Genomic DNA, 22,699 nt, shown 5'->3' with positions numbered 1-22,699 from the left:
TATACCAACAGTCTCTCTGGTCAAAACATTACACATCCAGGAAGCTCCAAAAAGCAAGGCCTTGGCTTCTTAATTCATGAAGCCCAGGGTGTCCCTGTAAGGCCCCCCCTTGGTTAACCTACCTACCCCTGGCTACCCACACAGGGCTGCTGCCAGTATGGATGGCTTTCTTGTCTCTGACCTCCACCACCAAACGGGAGTGGGGATCTCATACCTGATATCTGCTGGCAGACTGTTTGCTTCTGGTCCTCACAACTGGCCTAGCAATCTCACTCTCTGACCAGGAACAGAACCCTGGCTGCAGTGGCGAGGGTCCTGGATCCTAACCCCTAGACCACTGAGCACCCCTTCACACGCTCCTGCTTATTCCTACCCAGAGAGGTACATGGCAACAGGTGATGCTGCCTCTTGTTCCTGGCATCCTCTCCCAAGCAGAAGGTCATGCCAGACACCTGTTCTGGTGTGCGGTCAGGCCACCCAAGACGGCTGTTCTCTTGTTCTCCATACATCCCCTGCTAGACCGGTTCCTTCATCACTGACATCCTACTCACATCTATCCATCAGAAAGGCTCCCCTTTGATAGTTTAACAAAGGGAAGACCTCTGCCCCATGAAGGTACTTAGCCTGAGGGGCTGTGCCCCTCTGCTGGTTTCCCTGGTAACCGATGGACCAACGACATCAATCCCCCGCTAACTGGTCTCTCTCTTCCCCAGCGAGCGGAGGCTACTGCTCCCGTGCCCTGCCTGCCCTCTGCTGTCTGCCGTCCATGGTGGGGTGCTGCTCCAGGTCCCTTTTGCTTCAGATATGTAAGATCACCCATCTATTAAACTATTCATGTCTCTGTTTCTGACTCTGGGCTCTTTCTTTGGTCTTGAGGCTGGGCAAATACAGGGCTTGCAGGCCTGTGGGACACAGCCCAACCCTTGGCCGAAACACGTTTGTCCTGTTCACCTACCCTCACAAGCTTGAACTTTATACTGCAACATTGAGTCATCTCAGGAAACAGTGGCTAAGGCTTAAAGTGTGACAAAGAATTTGTGAAAAAACAGCAACTCAAGATAAAACAATGAATCTCTAATGGTAAAAATCTCCAGCTCCATAACAATTGGGAGAGGGAGGATTGTGGGAGGAAGGTGGGCCATTTCTGCATTGCAGAGCCACACCACAAAGCCAGAACCATCCTCCCCTTACATGTGCCCAGGTGAGCAGAGGCCATGGGTCACTCTGAGTAGCTATAGCAGATCATCACATGACAACAGGAAAAGGGGGCCAGGCAGCTCTCCAGAGCCCTGGAGGACGTGTTTCTGCTCTTTGCCTGTGCTAGGAAACCCCAGGCGCTCTCTAAGCTCCTGTCTTTAGAGGAGCCAGATGCCTGCTTACCTATCAAGGGGACTGAGTCAGACGTTGCAGGCATGATCTCAGCCACCAGCAGCATGAAGACGGTCAGGGAGAGCAAAACTGTGATCCCTGAAACACAGACACACAGGGACACCTGAGACAGAACAGACAATAAGGCCTGAATCCCATCCGGCCTGAGAGCCAAAGGAGGTGTTGGAGGAGGGGCAGTGGTAGACAGGACATTACTGAAACCCAGTGCCTGGTTTTCTCTCTTTATGGGAATGGGCATTTTTCTGGGGACAGTCCACGTCATTCACCAGAGTCCCAGAGGAGTTACTGGGGAGGTGAACTTAGGAGCCAGAACTTTAGAAGAACAATGCAAAATGGATTGTGAATCTGAGCACACAGATCTCACCTTTCCTTTATTACATTAGTGTTGAGACATAGTTTCATGTAGGGGGAAAAAGAAAATGTGGTTTGAAGGCCTGACTTTTGGTTTTGACTCTACTGTTTACTAGCTGTGTGCCCATGGACAAGTCATTTAATGTGCCCCAGCCTTGTGGTCAAGGTTGTGGGGCTGAGAATGATTTCTGGGAGGGAAGGTAGCAGCTCAGTGGTAGAGCATGTGCTTAGCATGCACAAGGTCCTGGGTTCATTCACAGTGCCACCACTAAAAGAAAAAAAAGCAAAAGAGAATGATTTCTACAGGCACCAAATATGATCTTTAGTAACCCTCTGAGCTGTTGAAGGACTAATTTTGCCAGTCTAAACTGTAGTTTTCTCACCTTTCTACTGGATGATCATAAGGAATTACCCACACACTGCGATATCTAAATGAAAGCTGGTACTGGATGAAACTAAACTGCATCCAGCCCACAACGGATGCTGGTTGGTTGGCATGGAGATGTGGGGTAGGGTGGCAGGAGCGTGGAAGGCACAGGGCCCTCCATGAAGAACTGGTACCTTCCTGGGCATCCCCATCCTCTGTGCAGCATCAGAGGAGTCCGTGGACTCTCAGGAGGGCACGGCCATCCAGCACAGGGCTGTATCAGGGAGCCTCCCTGGGCTGAGATGCCCTGAATAGTGGTCCTGCGACCTCTCTGCACTAGAGCCCTGACCACTGCCTACAGGGAGCCCTCCAGAGCTGCCCTCAGGGTAGGTGCCTTCCAGCCCAGCTCCGACTCCATACTCACCAAGGGAGATTTTCTCCCCGGAGTCTGCAGGGAGCAAGAAGACAAGAAGGGCCAGGGCTGAGATGAGCACACAGGGGATGAGCAGGTTGAGACCATAGTAGAGGGTCCTGCGGCGGATGGTGACCGTGAACGTCACGTCGGGGTATGGCTCTTTGCAGCACTCGTAAAACTTCTCACTCCGCTTGCCTGGGATTCCTTTGTTTTGGGGGGAGGAAGGAACCACCACTGAACAAAATTACTCCATTTACTTTAAGGAGTTACAACACATACACAGAGCCATGGGATTTGCTAAGTGCGAAAACACTGGCTAATTGAGTAACAGCTTTTGGTTTACTATGTTTATTTAAGAGTATCTCAGTGATATTTGAACAAATTGGCAGTTTTTTAATGTATTGGAATTGCACGTGTTATAGACTGTGTCCCCAAAATTCATATGTTGAAATCCTAACCCCCTCCACCCAAGTGACGGTATCTGAAGGTGGGGCCTTGGGGAGGTGATGAGGTCATAAGAGTGGAGCCCCTATGAGTGGGATTAGCACCCTTATAAAAAGGACCCCAGAGAGCCCCCAGTCCCGTCCACCAGGTGAAGACACAGCCTGAAGATGCCGTCTATGAACCAGGAAGCAGGTCCTCACCAGACACCGAATCTCCAGTGTCTTGACCCTGGACTCCCAGCCTCCAAACTATGAGAAATAAATCTCTGTTGTCTATAAGCCACCCGATCTACGATATTCTGTTATAGCTGCCCAGACGGACTAAGACACCGTGATTATACATAATACATTGTAAACTCGACCCCGTTATAAATGCAGTGCTTGTTTTTCTATTTAATACCATCCAGTGTAGACTCCCTGTGGTTTGCTGTCCCACCTAGTTTTTAGGGATGGTGCAGATTCCAGTAACACTGGGATGTCTATCCTGGCACTGACTTTTTTAAATGTGACCTTACCACAGCTGCAAGTTCCTCATGGAAAACTCGTAATTTTCTAATTGTTTTTTTTGTTTGTTTGTTTGTTTGTTTTTCACCCTAGAGTTCTCAGTAAATCACAGAGAATGCTACAGGGTTTAGTGCCTGCTCATGCTGAAAAGCAGAGTGGAAAATCCCAAACTTTTCAAGCTGGCCCAGGAATAAAGCAGCTTCCTTCTAGGCTGCTAGAGTCACGTCTCTGCGGGGCTTACCCACAAGGTCCCATTCTCCATTTGGGATATAGCCACTGATGTCTGCCTCCTGCATCTGTAGATCCAAGGACCACCCTCCGTAAGACCAGGACCCGAACTTCAGCTTGCACTGCTGCACGTCAAAGGGGAACCAGCGCACGTCGATGTAGCAGGAGCTCTTGAATATGCCTGTGCGGGCAACAGAAACAGACCGAAACTGGGCGCTGGCTGAGACGTGCTTTAAATACACAGCAGTCTCACACTGTTGGTGGGAATGCAGACTGGCGCAGCCACTATGGAAACAAGTACGTGGGCTCCTCAAAAAATTAAAAATAGAACTACCATCTGATCCAGCAATCTCACTCCTGGGAATAGAGTCTAAGGAAAGAAAATCCGTACCTCAAAGAGATATTTGCACCCATGTCACTACTGTACCATATTGTCAGAAATGCACCCAGCATTACTCGTAATAGCTAAGACATGGTAGCAATCTGAGTGATTGTTGACAGATAAATATTTATTTATATGCATTATATGGAATATCACTCAGCCTTTAAAAGACGGAAATTCTGCCATTTGCAATGGCATGGGTAAGTCTGGAGGGCATTATGCTCAGTGAAATAAGCCAGACACAGAAAGACAGATACTGTAAAATATGACTTATAGGCAGGATTTGAAGAAAAAAAAAAGTTGAACTTGTAGAAACAGAGAGTAGAATGGTGGTTGCCAAGGGCTGGAGGGTGGAGGACATCGGAGACAGGTTGATCAAAGGGCATAAACTTTCAGTTCTAAGATGGATTCGTTTTGAGGATCTAATGACCAGCATGGTGACTGCAGTTAATAATATTGTATACTTGAAGTCTGCTAAGAGAATAGCAGGTAACTAGGTGAGATGCTGAATGTGTTAAATAACCTGATTGTGAAAAGAAATGATTTCACAATATATACGTATACATATATACATTACAGTTTTATTTGTCAACTTTATCTCCATGATGCTGGAAAAATTAAAAATAAAAAAATAAATGCACAGCAATCTCTTGGTCTCCATCTCATGCATTGTTCATCATACACAAAGCCTACTCTTCATGGAGAGAAAAGCTTGCTGGCCTGATAAAGGGCCAGGCGGGTTAAACGCCACCGTGCATCTGATGATCTGCACATCTCATGATCAGTGCTGGGCACACATCCTTCTGGCTCAGCCGTGCTCCTTTCAGGAATAGGCAGTGTGGACATCAGGGCCTCTCACCTGGTGTGACCTGAGAGGACTTCAGCCCTAGCCTTCAGCTAGACCTGCCCTGGACAAGCTGGGTATTTTTTGGAAAAATCTCTAGAGAAGTTCAGCAGAAGCATTACTGTCTTTTAAAATTCCCAGACTAAACCAACATTCTCTGTTCTGTGGGATTTCTGTGCAGAGAATCAGAAGTTCTGTAAACCTGCTCTGGCCTTGAACGGGCATCTTCAAATTCTAAATGATAAAAGTAAAGAACGTAAAAAAAATCCCAGAGAAGCTGATAAAAGTGATAAAGAGCTTAGAAACAGAATCAGAAAGGGGTGTGTGTGTGTGTGTCTCTGTGTGTGTGTTTCTGTCTTTGGTGAAGAGTGGGGTGAGCATTTTCTTTAGGTTAAAAATTGAGAAAAATCCTTGGTTATCTAGAAATAAATGTGGAATATATTTTTAATTAGTTTCAATTCTATTTTGAAGTGTTTCTTTCTTTTTTTAAAACACTTTTCTTATTGTTATAGTCATTTTACAATGTTGTGTCACATTCCAGTGTAGAGCACAATTTTTCAGTGATACATGGACATACATATAGTCATTGTCACAATTCTTTTCACTGTGAGCTACCACAAGATCTTGTATATATTTCCCTGTGCTATACAGTATAATCTTACTTATCTATTCTGCATATGCCTGTCAGTATTTACAAATTTTGAACTCACAGTCCGTACCTTCCCACCCCCTGCCCCCTCTGGCAACCACAAGTTTGTATTCTATGTCTATGAGTCTGTTTCTGTTTTGTATTTATGTTCATTTCTTTTTTTTAGATTCCACATATGAGCAATCTCATATGGTATTTTTCTTTCTCTTTCTGGCTTACTTCACTTAGAATGACATTCTCCAGGGACATCCAATTGCTGCAAATGGCATTATGTTGTCGGTTTTTTATGGCTGAATAGTATCCCATTGTATAAATATACCACATCTTCTTTATCCAGTCATCTGTTGATGGACATTTAGGCTGTTTCCATGTCTTGGCTATTGTAAACAGTGCTGCTATGAACATTGGGGTGTAGGTGTCTAGGAACAGAACAAGGACTGATAAGTTTAAGTTGCAGAGATGGTGTCTGGGCAAAAGCTAGCATTTCTACTGAAAAGAGAGACAAGACAAGTGGGAGGTGAATTTCCCAGCTGGTCACTGGGAGGAGAACAGATAAGCCCACTGCAGCCATTTGTGTCCACGTGTACCTCTCTGCCCAGAGAAGGACCAGAAAGCAATGATGACATAAAACACTAAGGGTGCCAGTGCTCATGGGGACAGGGCAGGCACTCTGTCAATTTCTGCTACCAAATTTAAAAACATAAGTGGAGGAAGGACTCAATAGCATTGCAGACATGAACCCCTCACCCACAGCCAAATTGTGAAAGGATAATAAACTTCCTATCTCCTCAAGTTCCTTTAAACAGAATTTGCAGCATTATATCCAATGTCCACTGGACTCTGGACATCATTATAGACACTGCCTTCCCATTAATGGGTTGGATTTCCCCCAAACTCACACTGCTTGTAGAAAACACACCTCTATAACTGGATTATTCCATTTTAATGAGATGACCAGAGAAAGAGACTCTCTAGGGATAGAAAGCAGATCACTGGTTACCCAGGGCTGGCCTGAGGGTGGGGAGTAGCTGCAAAAAGGCAAAAGGGATCTTTGGTGGGTGATGGAAAATGCTCTAGACCTGGATGGTAGCCATGGTGGTGCAGCCCTGTGCCTTTACTAAAAATCATGGAATCCCGCACCTGAAATGGGTAAATTGTATGATACGGAACTTGTACCTCCATAAAGTTGTTAAAAATTTTAAAATATGAAAAGGGAAAAAAGTCATTTTGTGACCAAGCTTGCACCTGAAATGCCTTTTGCCTGTGTTTAGTTGTGCGAGCAGGGCCGCTTCCTAGACCAGGGTCTGCACTGCCCGGGTACAGGCTGGCTGCTGGGAACCAGACGGCACTGTGCTCCCCCGACCAGGGGAGGGGAGACTCCCACAGTCAAAGCACAATGCCCCTCCCAGTGGAGGCTGGAGTGCAGGCATGGAGCCCTGAGGACTGCCGGACACAGGCAGCTCGGGGGTCAGGACTGCTGCTCCTGTGGCTGAAAATAGCCCCTGCCTGCAAAGCAACCCACAGCACCAGGTTCTCCTACACTGGTGACTACTGGAGGTCTTTGTCCTAAAGAGCTCTGGTGAGAGAAGCTGCAAATTTCGAGCCTGGGGACAAAAACGTGATTGTGGTGGAAGACTCCTCCTGGAGGATGTTAGGATGAAGACATGTGTGGCCGTGGGAGGGGAGAAGGGCCAGGGGAGTAGCAAGGAAGCACAGGCTTTCAGACAAAAAAACCAAAAATCCAGAGACAAGAGCGGATGGTGTCTGCCTGTGCGGGTTTGATCACTCAGCACACGTTTATCCTACACATGGGCCCGGCCCCAGGGTGAGGACCGGTGGTTCTAAGGTGAGTTACACACAGACCACCTGTGGGAGGCTCAGGGACCCCTAAGGAGGCAGAGCATGGAGGCAGGGTGTGATGTGTATAATGTGTGGTGTTGTGTGCGTATGTATGTGTCTGGTGGGTGATGTGTGTGTATGTGGGTGTACATGTGTGTTTGCATCTGTGTGTGGTGAGTGTGTGGATGTGGTGGGGAGATGTGTGTGGTGTGTGTGTGGTGTGTGTGGAGGTGGCGAGATGGGAGATGGCTGCAGGTTGCCTGAGAGCAGAAAGTTAAAGAAACAGTTGCAGTGGGGTAATCATCCTGGAAAAGAACACGTGAAAAATCATCTAAAAGATTGTTAAAACCCTCGAGGCCACGAAGCCCGATTTCCCATCGTGCAGGTTACTAAGTGAGCAGCCCAGCCTCCTGGGAACTGACCACAGTGACTGGGCTGGTGGGAAGAGATTCCGTCCCAGGAAGATCAAGCCATCAGTGGTTTGGGAAGGAATGGTCTTTCAGCAAGAAATCACTGATGAGCCCCTTTGAAAACACTTGGTCTCACATCTAAAAGAAAGTGCTCTCCCAAGTACACACTCAGGAAGCCAGTCCACAGGTTCACCATCTCCCCAACCCCTGCACCTGGAGGGCAGCACCTGCCAAGGTACCCGGTGTGGCAAGGAAGGGAAACGGGGACTGCGGTGCAGGATGTGGCCTGGAGGTTGTCAGGGGAGTGGAGATGACCTGACAAGGGAGATGCTTCAGTGGTGGCTGAACTTTAAGGAACACACAACAGACAATAAGGACACAGGACACCCGGTGGCAAAGACAGCTTGAGCTGGGATCCCAAGACGAAAAAGAGGAAGATGGCACTGTCATGTTCAGGGAAGATGTGCAGGCAGAGGAGGAGGAGTGGTAGGTGTGAAGGCGGCAAAGGATGCCCAGACCACAGAGCTGGCCCGCTGCTCCCGTGAGTGCCCTGGGGACAGCACCCCCACCCCCGCACTCCATCTATCTGCAGGAGACAAAGGGAGCGGACCTTACCTGGAGGGAGGTACTGGCAGTGCCCAGAAGAATTCACCAACACATTGGTGTGGAACGTGGCATCAAACCGCTCATCAGCACTAGAAACAGGACAAGGATCTCGTGAGCCACCGCTGCCAGGCAGTGGGCTTCCCAGTGCCCCTAGGGCTGTTGTGACTGCAGTCCGAGCAGCTCTGAGATGGGCTGCTGCTGGCAGATGGAACAGCCGGCCGTGGTCTGAGAGCCCCATCTGCAGCTGACCTGGAAGGTCTTCCCAGAGCACAGAGGGCAGGAATCAATGGCCATCCCCTTGTTTCATATGAACTCTGATTTTCCCCATATGGATACAAAGCTCTTAGCAGAAATGAGAGTTAAAAGACAACTTAGGAGGCCATCAGCCCCTGAGAAATTTCAATCTATCTGCAGGAGAGAGAGTGGGTGGAAGTCCAGCACCCCTCTCAGCCTGGGAGGGTGGAGTCTGAACCCTCTGTGTTCAAAGCTCTAGTTCCAGCCCTTTGAATGAGCACAAAGCTCGGTTGGTACTTGACAAATCCATCTTGAATGACTGACATGACAGGTGCAGGAGGGAGCTGGGCACCATGGTGGGGTACCAGGCTCCATGATTAGAGGAGGGCAGGTGGAGACAGCAGAATCAGATCCATCATATTTGGATGAATGTACCCTATCCCCACTCCCTGCCCATAGTCAGGATCTCCTGTAGCCTGGAATTACCACCCTGGAAAAGGGGAAGGCCATAGAACAGGAAGAAAACACAATTAAGACCAACATCCCTTGTTATCCATGTCTTTGACATCTGGGACCTTGCTAACCCTGGAGGAACTGTCCCCACCCTGAACCCCTGCCCCAGGTCAGCCAATTCCTAAAGATAGCAAATGACTCATTCATAAGCATGTGTCCCAAATGCAAACCAACCAATCACCTCCTTCACGGGGCTCTCACCCTCCAGGCCACCATCCACTTGCCCTAATCACCCCAGGGCCAGGCGTCAGACAAGCAAGGACAGCCCATACGCACCAGAGCCTACCGAAAGTATTCCCAGTCCTAGTCCTGTTTACCCAGCCTCCCCAGTTCCATTCCACGGAAATGACAATAAAAGCTTTGGACTACGTTTCCCCCTCATGCCCTCTTCCTTCTGACCGACCCCCGTATTTCCCCGTGTGGCCCTGCACAGTGAACCCTGCTTCTGTTTCTAGGGAACTGTTGAGTATAAATTTCCTTCCTTCCTGACCATCATTTCTGTGTCTTCATCTTACCTGATTAAAACATATCCTTAAAACATCGCCCTGCACATAAATAAAAAAGTTCCCATGCCTCAAGAACAGGTAGGCAGCCAGCCAAGGTGGCAGCACCACGAGTTAGGTTCCCTTCATTCTGGGGACTGGAGGACCTCTGCTCAGGGCCACCCATGTCAATGGAGCCTCCACAGCCTTTCTGGCACCTATGTCCTCTAACTGGGACAATCACAACTGTAAGATGTTTGAAGACAGCCTTCCATGTGAGACGCACAACCAAGGACAGAGGCAGAAAGCATCCAAGAAGAAACAGTCAATGAAAGGAATGAAAAATTACCTCTTAAAAAAGCAATACCCTCACAAAAATTCAAGTGGATATTGCATTTAGAAAAACAAAGGACAACCTGGAAGTTAAAATATGGTCTCTGAAACACGTCTTTATAAGTGGGTGGGAAGTTTGGCTGTTAAGAATCAGTGAGAAGAAAAAATGCAAGACAGAAAGGACAAAGACCTCAGAGTAAAGGCCAGGGGACCTCACTCAACAGAAGCAGAAGAGACATCAGGGAGAGGGGAGGGGAGAGGAGTTGTAACAGGGAAGAAAGAACAAATCTGACTCCACATTAGATCTGTCCCTTTGGCTCTAACCCTGTGTTCTGTTTCCTGGGCTTAGTCCTGCTGGTTCTGCACCTTCTGTAAAAGTATGTTGCCTTGAGCCTGAAATAGACAGGAAAGACCATTCCCAAGGCTCTGATTTTGAAAGGTGTTACTTTTTGATTCATATAGAGATAAAAAGTTGTAGAACAGAGAGTAACATTTGTCTTGTTTGAGGTTTACAGAAACATTGTGACCTGACCTATGTGGACAGCTGCAACAACTAAGGATTCTAACACCAAGAAGTTTGCAACAACCAACAGCAACCCCTCCCCTTTTTAACATAAAAATAGCCTGAATTCTGACTTGGGGAAGATTGTTCTCCAGGACATTAGTCTGCCATCTTCTGAGTCTAATGTCTTTCTGAATAAAGTTGCTATTCCTTGTTCCAACACCTCGTCTCCTGATTTATTGGATTTACTGGCCTGTCACACAGTAAGCAGAATAAGTTTGGACTTGGTAACAGAATCACACAGAGAAATTCTAGAACTGAAAGAAACCACTCCAGCATGGAGGCAATCAGAGGTATTTTCAAGAATGCGAAGGTGTCAGCTTGTTTTCCATGTATATTTTCTTGGTCATGGACTTGAGGATCAGCTCCAGAAAAACAAAGGGTGAATACTAAGAAAGAAGAAATAAGCTTTCAGACTAAACCTAAAGGTCTAGAGAAGGGATTTTCCTGATGAGCTGTGCAGTGGGTCTAGAAACAGGGGTGGTTTCCAAATTACAGCAAGATATGGGTGGTGTCTGAAGAGAGTGATGAGGATTCAGACCAGTGAAGAGAATAACAACCATGAAAAACACCATGGATTTGATTAAGGACACATGGCTTTTTAAAAAATCTTAAAAAAAAAAAAAAAAAAAAAAAGCACTGGAAACTTCAGGGAAAAAAAAACTGTACAAGAAAGTCATGGTTTGAATATGAAACTAAAATGTGATGAAGCTTAAAGACAGAGGGCATGGAGGGAGACTGAGACATCACAGATAGATAATCATCTGAGAGTAAAAAGGACATGAGCATCCCCTCACTTCCAAACACACTCAGGAGAGAGGATGAGGCAGGATGCAGTCTGGACCCGACTGTCTTAATGAGACTTAATGAGACATAAACAGTGACTGGGCACCAAATAGCTAAGAACGTGGACCTTCACAAACTCACCCTGGATTTTACTGTGATTTTTAAATTAGGATCTGTGGACCCCTGATACTCTGCAGAGATGCTTTGAGGTTCCTGCAAACATTTGATTCCAATATTTTCTTTTCCTTGTGCTTCAAAATGCTAACAGCAGTTTCAAACATTCTCAAATGACTGCTCACAAAATTTTAACTCTTCAGACACTATCAGTGTATTAATTCATACACTGGTATTTTGACCTGTTTAACAACTACTCTGGTGAAAGTGAAGCTAAAACTCCTCTTGCCATGACTGCATGTATTTGAAACTCTTGGAAATGAGTCGCCTGGTAAGATTTCAGTTTTGCACTCCTCTTTTACAAAATTCACGTTCGATCCTACAATCCCAGCACAGAATCTGCATCTGACTTGGCCCCGTTCCCATCTCTGTAGCAGCAGCAGCAGCAGAAAGCACAGTGCAGTGCTTGCAGAGTTTTGCTTATTTTAAGCTTGGGTGTCTTGTCTGATTTTTACACTTATAATAAAGACTGTGAGCATCTGTTAGTCATTCGATTCTGAAAGAAAAAAATTTCCTACAGCTCTTTCTCCATGGACTTGGATCAATTTAATTCGAGAGACTCTTGAGATCACAAGGCAAATGGGTAAAAACAAGATAAAAATCTGTTACCATAGCAACAGCTTACCTGTGTGACCCAGTGGTTTCTGAAGATGGTTCAACCTAAAAGGACTGTTGCAATAAGAGGAAGTGGACCACTGTCATCATTATAAAAATGTAAATCGTCATATTCATTATGGAAGTTTTAGGGTTCTTTCCCATTGGCAAATTGACTTCATATGTAAATGATATAAAAGTAAACTCTGGTAGTAATTATGAGCCAATACCACTTCATCTGTTTTGACCATCCATCAGGGTTGGAGATAAGGTTTGTTTGAAAAGGGGCTCTGTTGCTAAAAAGCTGAGTCTGAAAACAGGCAGGGGATGAAGTGCCTGAGAAACGTGAGTGACCAAAACCACTTCAAAGACCTGCCAGGTGACAACACCAGGCTGTTTACACGCAGTGATGTCCAGCGGGCCCCAGCTGACAGTGACCTTGAGGATGCACAGTAACGCAGCCTTGAGGCCAGCAGACACTGAGCACCTGGAGGCTGGGGTGGGTCACTCTTCTTTCTGCTCCAGTGTGCATCTGAGACTTTCTGCATTAAACTGTTAGAAAATGGTTGAATGTATATATTTTTTCTTGACTTCTGGAAGATGGATAAGCCCTCAGAGCTCAAGGACATGGGCACATGGCCCCTTCACTCCTCTCAAAAGCTCTTCTCTCTGGCTGCTTTGGTCCTTGTCCAGCTAGCAATGGATGAATGAGCTTGCACTTGGTGTGAGGGGAACTCTGGGCCCCCCACACCACAGATGGGGCAAAAGGGCAGCAGGAAAAGTGCCCATGCAGAGGAGGGATATTTAACCCCAATATTAAAAGTGCAGGTCCAACATTATGAGTTGGGTAGTCAGGAGTAGAGGACATCTGGATGGGCTCTAAGGATGGGCAGAGTGCTCACAGGCGGAGAGGAAGGTGGGTGGATGCATCCCCAGCAGAGGATGTAGTTGGATAACACACCTGGAGGCAAACTGGACTGAGGGAGGCTTTGTGAAGGTGGGATTTGCCTGGATCCAGGGTGAGTGAGATACTGCCCCAAGCAATACGGCTAGGACAGGGGCTGGAGAGCAAACCTCTGGTGGCTGTGTCTGCAGGACCCAATGACCCATCCTTAGGGGATTGTGAACTGTGCTTTCAGACTTTAGTAGTAGAACAGGCAGGAAGAGTCCAAGGTGCACACATGAACCCTGGGGGCCTGGGCAAAGATTGTTTCCTGCTCCCCATCCCTGGGGTCTCACAGAGCGCCTGGCCCTGCCCCTGGCAAGGGCTCCTGTCCCTAGGAGCACAGCCCTCCAGTCCCAGCACAGTGCAGCCCCTGCTCAGCTGGCCTTGCAGCATGGAACCCCACTGCTGAGCAGGGAGGGGCTCGACCTTAAGCCAGGAAAGAGAAAGTGACCATGCCATCCACAGAAATGGAGTCACCTGACTCCAGAGCCCAGTCTTCAGCGCCCTGAGAGAAAACAGGGCCACTAGCTGTCAAGGAAGCACAGAAAGACCAACCCCCAGCAGGACACCAGAATAAGACTCTGCGTCCAGGTAATGCTGAAGGATGAGGGGAAGGATTCCAGGTGCACCGTGCTGCTGCCAAGAGCACACCAGGTGGGCTATGAGGTGAGGACTGTAGTTAATACGGTTTCCTGCACCATCAGACCCATTCCCTCTGAGCACACATTGTCCTCGAAAGACAGAGAGAGGGAAGAGCAGAAGAGACAAGAATGATCTTAATTGTTCAACCACAAGAAAGAAATAGTGATTATGTGTGTCAGCTAATGCTACAGCGGTAATCATATTGCAATACATACATGTATCAATACATTATACAGGATAAACTTATACAATGTTTTATATATATCTATCTCATATACAGTGTTATATATATATATATTTATGTATATATATATATATATATATATATATATCAGTTATAGCTCAATAAAAATAATAAAATTAAATTTAAATTATTGGAACAAAAAAAGTAAATGAAAAAGAATGAGGAAACCCATCTACCTCAAAAGACAGTGGATCTAAGGTGTCATTTATTTTAAATTCTCTTAAGAAAGAAAAAAGAAGCTGCCAATTACATGTTAAGACACCACTGATGCCCAGATTTCAGGGGGGAAAAAGTCTGTAGAGAATAGATTAATTTGGTTTCAAAAGAAAGTAGTAAGTCCTTGCTCTGGATAGTTGGATTTAGTTTTGTATTTTCTTCTAAAGTGTTAAGGACAGGTTAAAAAGACAGCAATGTGGCTTGTCACAGACCATGACCAAAAAGTCTCCAGCAGAACTGAAATTTCATGGTCATCGCTACCATTCAGAAATCCCAGGAGGCAGACAGACATCTAGGCATCAGCAGGAGGTTTCTAGAAGAATCTATTCAAGATCCTTCCTTTATCCATCAATTTACATGTTAAATGGCATATAACATGGATGTGATTATAACAGTTAGATGTAACATTGGATGAATTATAACAATGTTATAAATAACATGGGATAATGTTATTATAGCATGTGTCAATTTTCTGGGCTCCCAATTTTGTCCCCTGATTAATATGATTATTCCTGACCCAGTACATTGTCTTAATCACTATAACATAATGGAAATGTTGAAATGTTGGTATTTGGCAGGCAAGTCCCCAAATTTTGTCCTTTTGTTTAAAATTTATCTTACCTATCCTGGCTCTTTACTCATCACTATAAGTTCTAGGATCTACACTTCCAGTCCCATGAAGATCTTGTTGAGACTTAAGTTGGAATCACATTAAATTTACAGACTAGTTTGGGAAAATTTGACATTTTTATAATACAGAGTTTTCCCAGAAATTAATATATAACTCATTATTTGTTTTGGTCTTAAATTTTTTTATTGGTACTTTTGAACACCTGCAGATATTGGAAATAAAATTTGTTAAATTACATTTTCTAATTGTCTGTTGCAAAAGTAAAGAAATATATCCAATATTTTTGTACTTGTCTTGTATCCAACGTATTTTGTATAGACAGTCTCTAAAGTTTTCTTTTTTAATGTGAAAGACTCATAAAGTCTGTGAATGATGGTAATTTAGTTTATTCTTTTCTGATCCTTAATATTTTTTTCTTTTACTTTTCTTATTATTTAAATTCATATCATTATTTAGATATTTTTAAAGAGAATACAATGGGTATTTTTATTTTGTTCCACATACAGACACTTGTAATGTTTCAGCATTAAATGAGCTTTTGGTAAAGACCTTACATCAGGTTAGATGATTTTTCTTCTATTTCATAAATAGGTATTAAATACTATCAATTGATTTTTCTCCAACTACCAAGATTATCATATAATTTTTCACCTTCATTCTGTTAATAAGATGAGTTATATGAATAAATTTTTCCAAAGTTAAACAAAACTTGTATATTTATTAGAAAACTATATTTGTTATGGTTTTTTTTAAATTATTGCTGGATTTAGTGAGTTAATAATTTAATTAAGACTTACATATACATGCTTATAAGTGATACTGTATGCTAGGTGAATCTTGCCTGCAAAACCCATTTTTTCAAATTTCTCTTTAGAAACATTATCAATTAAGAGAATGAAGAGGCAAGCTTCAGAATAGCAGGAAATCTTTGAGAGAAGACACGTGATAAAGAATGCTATCCAAAATGTACAAATAACCATTAAGAATAAGAGAACAACCCAATGAAAAAAAAAAAGCCAAAAATTTGAAATAGACATCTCAACAAAGAAGATACAGAGATGGCAAATAAGCATAGGAAAAGATGCTACACATCCTATGTCATCAGGGAACTGAAAATTAAAACCACCAGATACTGCCGCATACCTACCAGATAGCCAAAATCCACAACACTGACAACACCAAATGCTGGCAAGGATGTGGAGCAAAAGGAATTCTCATCCAACACTGGCAAAATGGAACATCCACTTTGAAAGACAGTTTGGCAGCTTCTTACAAAACTAAACATCCTCTTACCATACAATCCAGGAGTTTACCCAGAGGAATCACACTCCTTGGAGTTTACCCATAGGAATTGAAAACTTATGTCCAGACAAAAATACAGCAGCTTCATTCATAACTGCCAAAACTTGGAACCAATCAAGATGTTCCTGAGTAGGTGAATGAATAAACTGTGGTATATCTAGACAATGGAATGTTATCTAGTCCTAAAACAAGATGAGCTATAAAGTCATGAAAAGACCTGGAGGAAGCTTAAATGCATATTACTAAGTAGTGAAAAAAGCCAATGTGAGGGCTAAACACTGTGATTCCAACTGTATGACATTCTGGAACAGGCAAAACTATGGAGACAGTAAATTTCTGTGGTTTCCAGGAGTTGGGGGAAGAAAGGAATGAAAAGATGGAGCACAGAGGATTTTCAGGGCAGTGAAACTCTTCTGTATGCTACTATGATGGTGGATACACCTTATTATACCTTTGTCTACACCCACAGAATGTACAACATCAAGAGTGAATTCCAGCATAAACTATGGACTTTCAGTGATAACTATATATATTTGCAAATGTGGGCTCATCAGTTGTAATAAACATACCACTCTGGTGGGGGTGTTCATAATGGGAGAGGCTGTGCATATTTAGGAGCAGGGGAGTGGGGGAAACTTCTGAACCCTCTCTACTATACTGTGAATCTAAAACTGCTCTAAAAAATAAAGTATATTTTAAAAGATACATTAATTCAATTTTCTTGTCTATTTTTTTCTGCTTTGTCTAAAACCAGCTTGCATTTTCCTAGAAAAAAATAAATTCTGGCCAACTTTCCAAATTTGTTGGCATAAAGTTGTCCATAATGCCCTCACTATTTTAAAAATGCCGTCTGTGGTTATAAACCTCTTTTATATCTAATAAACATATTTTATCTTCTTTAATTTCTTGATAATTATTCCTTGAGTTGTGTTCATTTTACTAGTTCTTTTTAAAACCATCTTGTTCCTTCTTGATTTCTACCTTCTTTTTCTCATTTAATTAATTTCGACACTTTTCTTTATTCTTCCTTCTATTTACTTAACGTTATTTTTTCCAACTTCTTGGGGTTGGTAATTCACAAATTTTACTTTTAAAATCATGTCTAATGTAAGCATTTAAGGTTATGTATTTCTCCCTACATACAGACACACATGCACTCACACACTTACAGTTCTTTTTTTAATTCGCATTTGGATACTTAGTTCTCCAAGTATGTATTTTTTCAATAGAACAAGGATACCTCTTTATCTGTGTCTATTCATATCTGTATCTCTACCTTAATAAGGCTTCTTAACCGTGTAGTTCTATATTCTTACACATTTTTCCCTTCTTGAACTATCAATTATTTAAAAAAAATTATAATCTACCATAATTATGGATTTATCCACCAACTGTCCTTCATTTGTTTCAAAGCTATTTTATTAGGTGCATGTATGTGAAATTTGTTACATATGCTCAGAAATTGTTTATTTTTTCATCTCACTTTGTTTTCACACCTGCAAGTTCATCATCATTATTATGTGTTCAAAACTGCTTATATTTACCTGAATTTTTACCAATTGCTTTGCTCACCACTCCTTCCTCTACCTTGTTCCTAAATGTATGTTCTGGTAGTTTCTTTAATACTTGTATTTCTGGTGGTTTCATTATGCCAGTTTACTCTGCATGGTACCTTCTTTACTCTTTCTTTTCCTGAAAATGTCCTGATCTTGCCCCTCCTGTAAAAAGAAGGATTTAGCCAGGACAGAATTATAGGTTGGCAATTATTTGCTCTCAAACTTTAAAGATACTCATATTTTCTGGATTGTACTACTGCTTCTAAAAGGCCTGTGGCCAGTCTGACACCCCTTTGTAGCAGACTATCTTTTTTTTCTTTCACTGTTTCCAGCATCTCCTTAGCTTTGGGCATTCTACAGCTTTTAGCACAAATGTCTAGGGGCACATTTCTTATTATTAATCTTTCCTCAGACTCCTGATATCTCCTGAATCTGAGCATTTAGGTTTTTCATCAATGTTATTAAATTCTCAGCCATTCTTTTGGAACATGGCTTCTGTAGGAAAAAAGTCATATTTCACCAGAAAACTGCGTCGTCTATAGGCACACAGTTCTGAACTGGCCACTTGAGGCTTCTTACCACGTCTGAGCTATTTGGAAGCTCTCTGTAAGCTGTAGGCAGCTGATAGACGTAAAAATTATGTGTGGTGTAGGAGTGATTTAACTGGTAATGATTTGACTTCCCTCTCCCCATAAACACATTTTCTGTCTGCTTACAATTCATCTCGACATCCCTTTATTTCATACGCATTTGTCCTGGTTTGACTTTTCCTTTAACTGGCTGTAACATTTGCCTGGTTCTCTCATGTCATGTGAGTTAAAATACATTCTTTAACGTGTGCTCATTTTTTATATCTGTGCATGAGACACGATTTCATCTTCCTTCTGAAAATCATCTCTTAACACCTCTCCCACATCCTTTCTCTCATTTCCTTGTCTGAGACCAGCTGCTGTGTCGGGGGCACCTATGTTTGATAGGAACTCATTTTCCACGTCTCACAGGGTTAAGAGTGGGGTCTCTCCTGGGTGGGATTCATCGTCCATCTCTGCTTTCTGTGTGACCTCAGACACACTGTGCTATTATTCTGACAATTCCTATATTCAACTTATTTGCAAAATAGGAATAACAACAGTACCCTTCTCAAAAAAGCTGTACATAAATGTGAACTGTTTTGATCAGGACCTGGTACACAGAGCACCTGAGAAGTCTGAGATGTTCCCGCAACTGTTCACTGTTCTTTCACATTTTCCACCTATTTAGCTGCCTAGGATTCACCCAGGAAATCACCTCTACTCTTTCGACTGTATCTCCTCTGACCCCTCCAATGCTTCCACTAAGTTTTAATTTTGATGGCTATGTTCCTCATCTCTATTCACTTTACTTGACTTTTTTTTTTTTTTGGTCAAAGCTGCTTTTTAAAGGGCATTTTGCTCTCTTCTTGCGTTTTCAATTCTTAATTGTGTTTAACTATTTTAAGTGATTTATTTGCTTCTATTATCTAAAGTTCAGATCCAGATCTGCTGTTTGTGGTGTTTGCTGATATTTGTTCCAAGTGAGATGCTGTTTCTTTATATGTTCTTTTTAATTTTAATTTTCACCTCATCTTCAGCAGGGTTTCTGTGTTTGCGTGTGATTGTTTTTATTTGAGCTCCATCTTGCTGTATTTATGCCTTCATCCTTGACAGTCTCTGTCTGTAATGTTTTCTGTAAACTCTTATAAAAGGAGGCAAACAGGCAGCAACAGTGTTGGTGGAAGAAGGGGAGGGGGAGGAGGAGGGGAGAGCAGACCCCTGTGTCTCCCCTCAGCTTTCCAGCCCCCACTCCTGGGCACTGACCACCACAGCAGACTGTGCTGTTTGCCAGGTTGCAAAAAACTCAAACACTGACTGGCCACCCACGGAGCTCCAGCAGGGCACATCGAGGCTTCCAGATGCTACCCACTGGAATGAGTCTTGTCTCTGAGCCTCTGGTTGTGACCCTGAGCATCCCCTCACACAGCCTAAAACAAGCAAGCTTTATGTTCATCCTCCCACCCCGAGAAGAAGATGCTACTCTAGTCTCCCTTCTCAGAGAATGCGGCGTTCCCCCAGGCCACCAGCCTGGTCTGGGTGAGAGGGCAGGGCGCATTCTGCCTCCTGCCTCCTTGGGTGAGTGATTTTGTGACTCAGGACTGTTCCTAGAGCTCCCAGGGCTCCGTGGTGGGGAGAGCGCTGGCCTCCATCCCTCTAACACAGACAGGGCAGCCCACTTAAGGGATGTGAACAAGTGCATGAAGTGAAAGCAAATGAGATTTGCAGACACTAACTACTATATACAAAATAGAAAACCAACAAGTTAATATTGCATAGCAGAGAGAACTATATTCAATATCTTTTAGTAACCTAAAATGAGAAAGAACATGAAAACAAATATATGTATGTATGACTGAAACATTATGCTGTACACTGGAAACTGACACAACATTGTAAAGTGACTATATGTCAATTTGAAAAAATGAATTATCCATTTCTAAGCCATGTAACTTGTGATGCCCCTTCTGTCCAGAACTATGAAAAAAAGGGGGCAAAAGGAGGTTAACCACCCCCACCCACAGAAGAAGGGGGAGCCTTCTGCCACTGGTGTTATTATTGCACCAAGACTGGCTCATGTGGGAATTCACACGTGACTTTGACAAGAAAACACAAAGGGGAAAGTGCCCAAGGTGTGCCCCAGTGACCTCTGATTTAGCACGAAGGCCACCTTGGGAACCTCTTACATAAATGGGGGGCTCAAAGTCTAAGCCTGAGGTTTCCCAGTCACTGGCTGAAAAGTGACCAGACTAGTTTTTTTTTAAGGGAGCTTTCCCCTTTAGACAGAAGATAGTAAAGAAATTGATCAACATTAATCTGAATAAACATGATATCTAAATAAAATAAGCATATGCATTCCAAAAATACCACTTGCTATGGCAATATAAATAAAACCTAAAAATTATAAAACGAAAATATTGTTTTTATCTTCAGGAAGTTAATCCAAAGATTTCCCACCTAAAATTATACTACGGATTTCAACCAAAAAAACCCAGAAAGGTTAACAATGAATTATAAAAATTAAACTTGGCTTAGCTTTAATAGAATGTACCACAAAGGACCTAATTTTCTTTATGCGTAAACCAAGCTGGTATAACGTGTCTGGAAAGAAATTTCACAAAATGTGATAAGAGGATTTAAGAACCTTAAAGATTTCATGTTTTGCCTGGGGAAATATATGGTTAAAATTTTTATAGGCACAAATACGCTTATTACCATTTTTGATAGAATAAAAATTAGAGCTCACACTTTCCATTATGGCTAGAATAGACATGCTTTTTAAATTATTTGCATAGACTGAACTGTGTCCCCACAAAATCCATACGTTGAAGGCCTAACCTCCCCCTATCAACGTGACTATATTTGAAAATAGGGCCTTAAAGGGGGTAATTAAGGTTAAGTGTAATCACAAGGTTGAGGCCTTAATCCCATAGGACTGGTAGCTTTATAAGAATAGGAAGAAATTCATATTCATAGTCTCTCTTTCTTTCTCTGCCATATGAGGGCACACTGAGAAGGCAGCATCTACAAGCCAGGAAGAGAGCTCTCACCAGAAACTGAGCTGGCTGGCTCCTTGATATTGGGCTTCCAGCCTCCAGAAATGGGAGAAACAAAAGTCTCCATTTTTATGTATCCATTAAAGTCACTTTAAGAGCTTCCTGGAAACAACACAGTATATAAATAAATAAGAAATAAAATATAATGGCTAGGGGATTCTACCCTAAATAAATATCTACTTGGCGAAAAAAAACAAAAAGAAAAACAAACAAACAAAAAAGCCCAGTGCATGGTATTTTGTTGTGGCAGCTCAAGTTGAATAATACACTATTACCTCCATTCACTGTGACTAAGACAGAATATATAAAGAAACATAAGGAAATGGTGAAGATGCAGAGAAAAAGGCAGAAGGACTGTCATGAGGTCCCTGGGTTTTCCATTTGTCTCTTATGTTCCAAGCTGAACACTGGAGAAACATCAACAGGTGCAGACAAAACACCACCACCACCAACAAACGTCCTGAGCAAAGGCTGCTCCACCCAGCAAATGACCAGGAAAGGGCAGCCAGAAAGAGAAAACTTCCAAGTAACAGTCCCACCTCAGCTAAACACCAAAGGAAAAAACCATTCTCTACCACCACCACCATCAGCAGAGACAAGTGAGGACTCCAGACTGACAACCAAATCACAGAGACCGAAAAAACATTATCAACAAAAGCAAATATTGTTTACAACAGCAAGACATGGAAGCAAGCTAAATGTCCATCGACAGATGACTGGATAAAGAAGTTGTGGTACACACATACACACACACAAAGGAATATTACTCAGTCATAAAAAATGAAAGAATGCCATTTGCAGCAACATGGATGGACATGGAGATTGTTATACTAAGTGAAGTAAGTCAGACAGAGAAAGACAAATATCATATGATATCACTTATATGTGAAATCTAAAAAAATGGCACAAATGGACTTATTTACAAAACAGAAACAGACTCACAGGCATAGAGAACAAACTATGGTTACCAATGAGGACAGGGAGTAGGGAGGGATAAATTGTGAGTTTTGGATTAGCAGATAACAAACTACTATATATAAAACAGATAAACAAGATTCTACTGCATAGCACAGGAAGCTATATTCAATACCTCATAATAGAATATAATGAAAAAGAATATGAAAAAGAATATATACATGTATAACTGAATCACTATGCTGTACACCAGAAACTAGCACAACATTGTAAATCAAGTATATTTCAATAAAAAAGCAAGGATGACTATATTATCAGAAGAAGTAGGCTTTAGAGGAGAGAGAATGACAAAGGACAGATATAAATGTACATCTGATAGAGGCTCAATCTACCAAGAAGACACAACAACCATGCATTCTTTCCCAAACATACAAGCTGCAAAATATGTGAACCAAAAACAGTAGGAAGTAAGAAAAAAGAAATAGAAAAATCCACAGTCTTCAGCACATCTCTGTCA

The 22,699-nt window shown here is 42.9% G+C and overlaps 1 protein-coding gene and 1 long non-coding RNA gene across 2 annotated transcripts in view; one reads left to right on the top strand and one right to left on the bottom strand.

Moving 5' to 3' along the window:
- CHRNA7 (cholinergic receptor nicotinic alpha 7 subunit) overlaps positions 1-22,699 on the bottom strand; it is a 54,037-nt gene that overhangs the window by 12,033 nt on the left and 19,305 nt on the right. The window contains exons 2-5 of the mRNA XM_032468947.1: positions 8,437-8,516; positions 3,711-3,878; positions 2,532-2,726; positions 1,381-1,467 (exon numbers count right to left, since the gene is read on the bottom strand). Of these exons, the coding sequence (XP_032324838.1) occupies positions 1,381-1,467; positions 2,532-2,726; positions 3,711-3,878; positions 8,437-8,516 (530 nt within the window). The remainder of the gene's footprint in view (positions 1-1,380; positions 1,468-2,531; positions 2,727-3,710; positions 3,879-8,436; positions 8,517-22,699) is intronic.
- Positions 1,308-21,967, top strand: LOC116660191. Its single transcript, XR_004315584.1, has 3 exons — positions 1,308-1,317; positions 15,723-15,726; positions 21,620-21,967. It is a non-coding gene; the product is annotated as an uncharacterized LOC116660191 (long non-coding RNA).

The sequence above is a fragment of the Camelus ferus genome, chromosome 27 (assembly GCF_009834535.1).
Source record: "Camelus ferus isolate YT-003-E chromosome 27, BCGSAC_Cfer_1.0, whole genome shotgun sequence".
NCBI classification, from domain to species: domain Eukaryota; kingdom Metazoa; phylum Chordata; class Mammalia; order Artiodactyla; family Camelidae; genus Camelus; species Camelus ferus.
The sequence above is the reverse complement of the archived record's forward strand: the minus strand, read 5'-3'. Positions and strand labels throughout refer to the sequence as shown.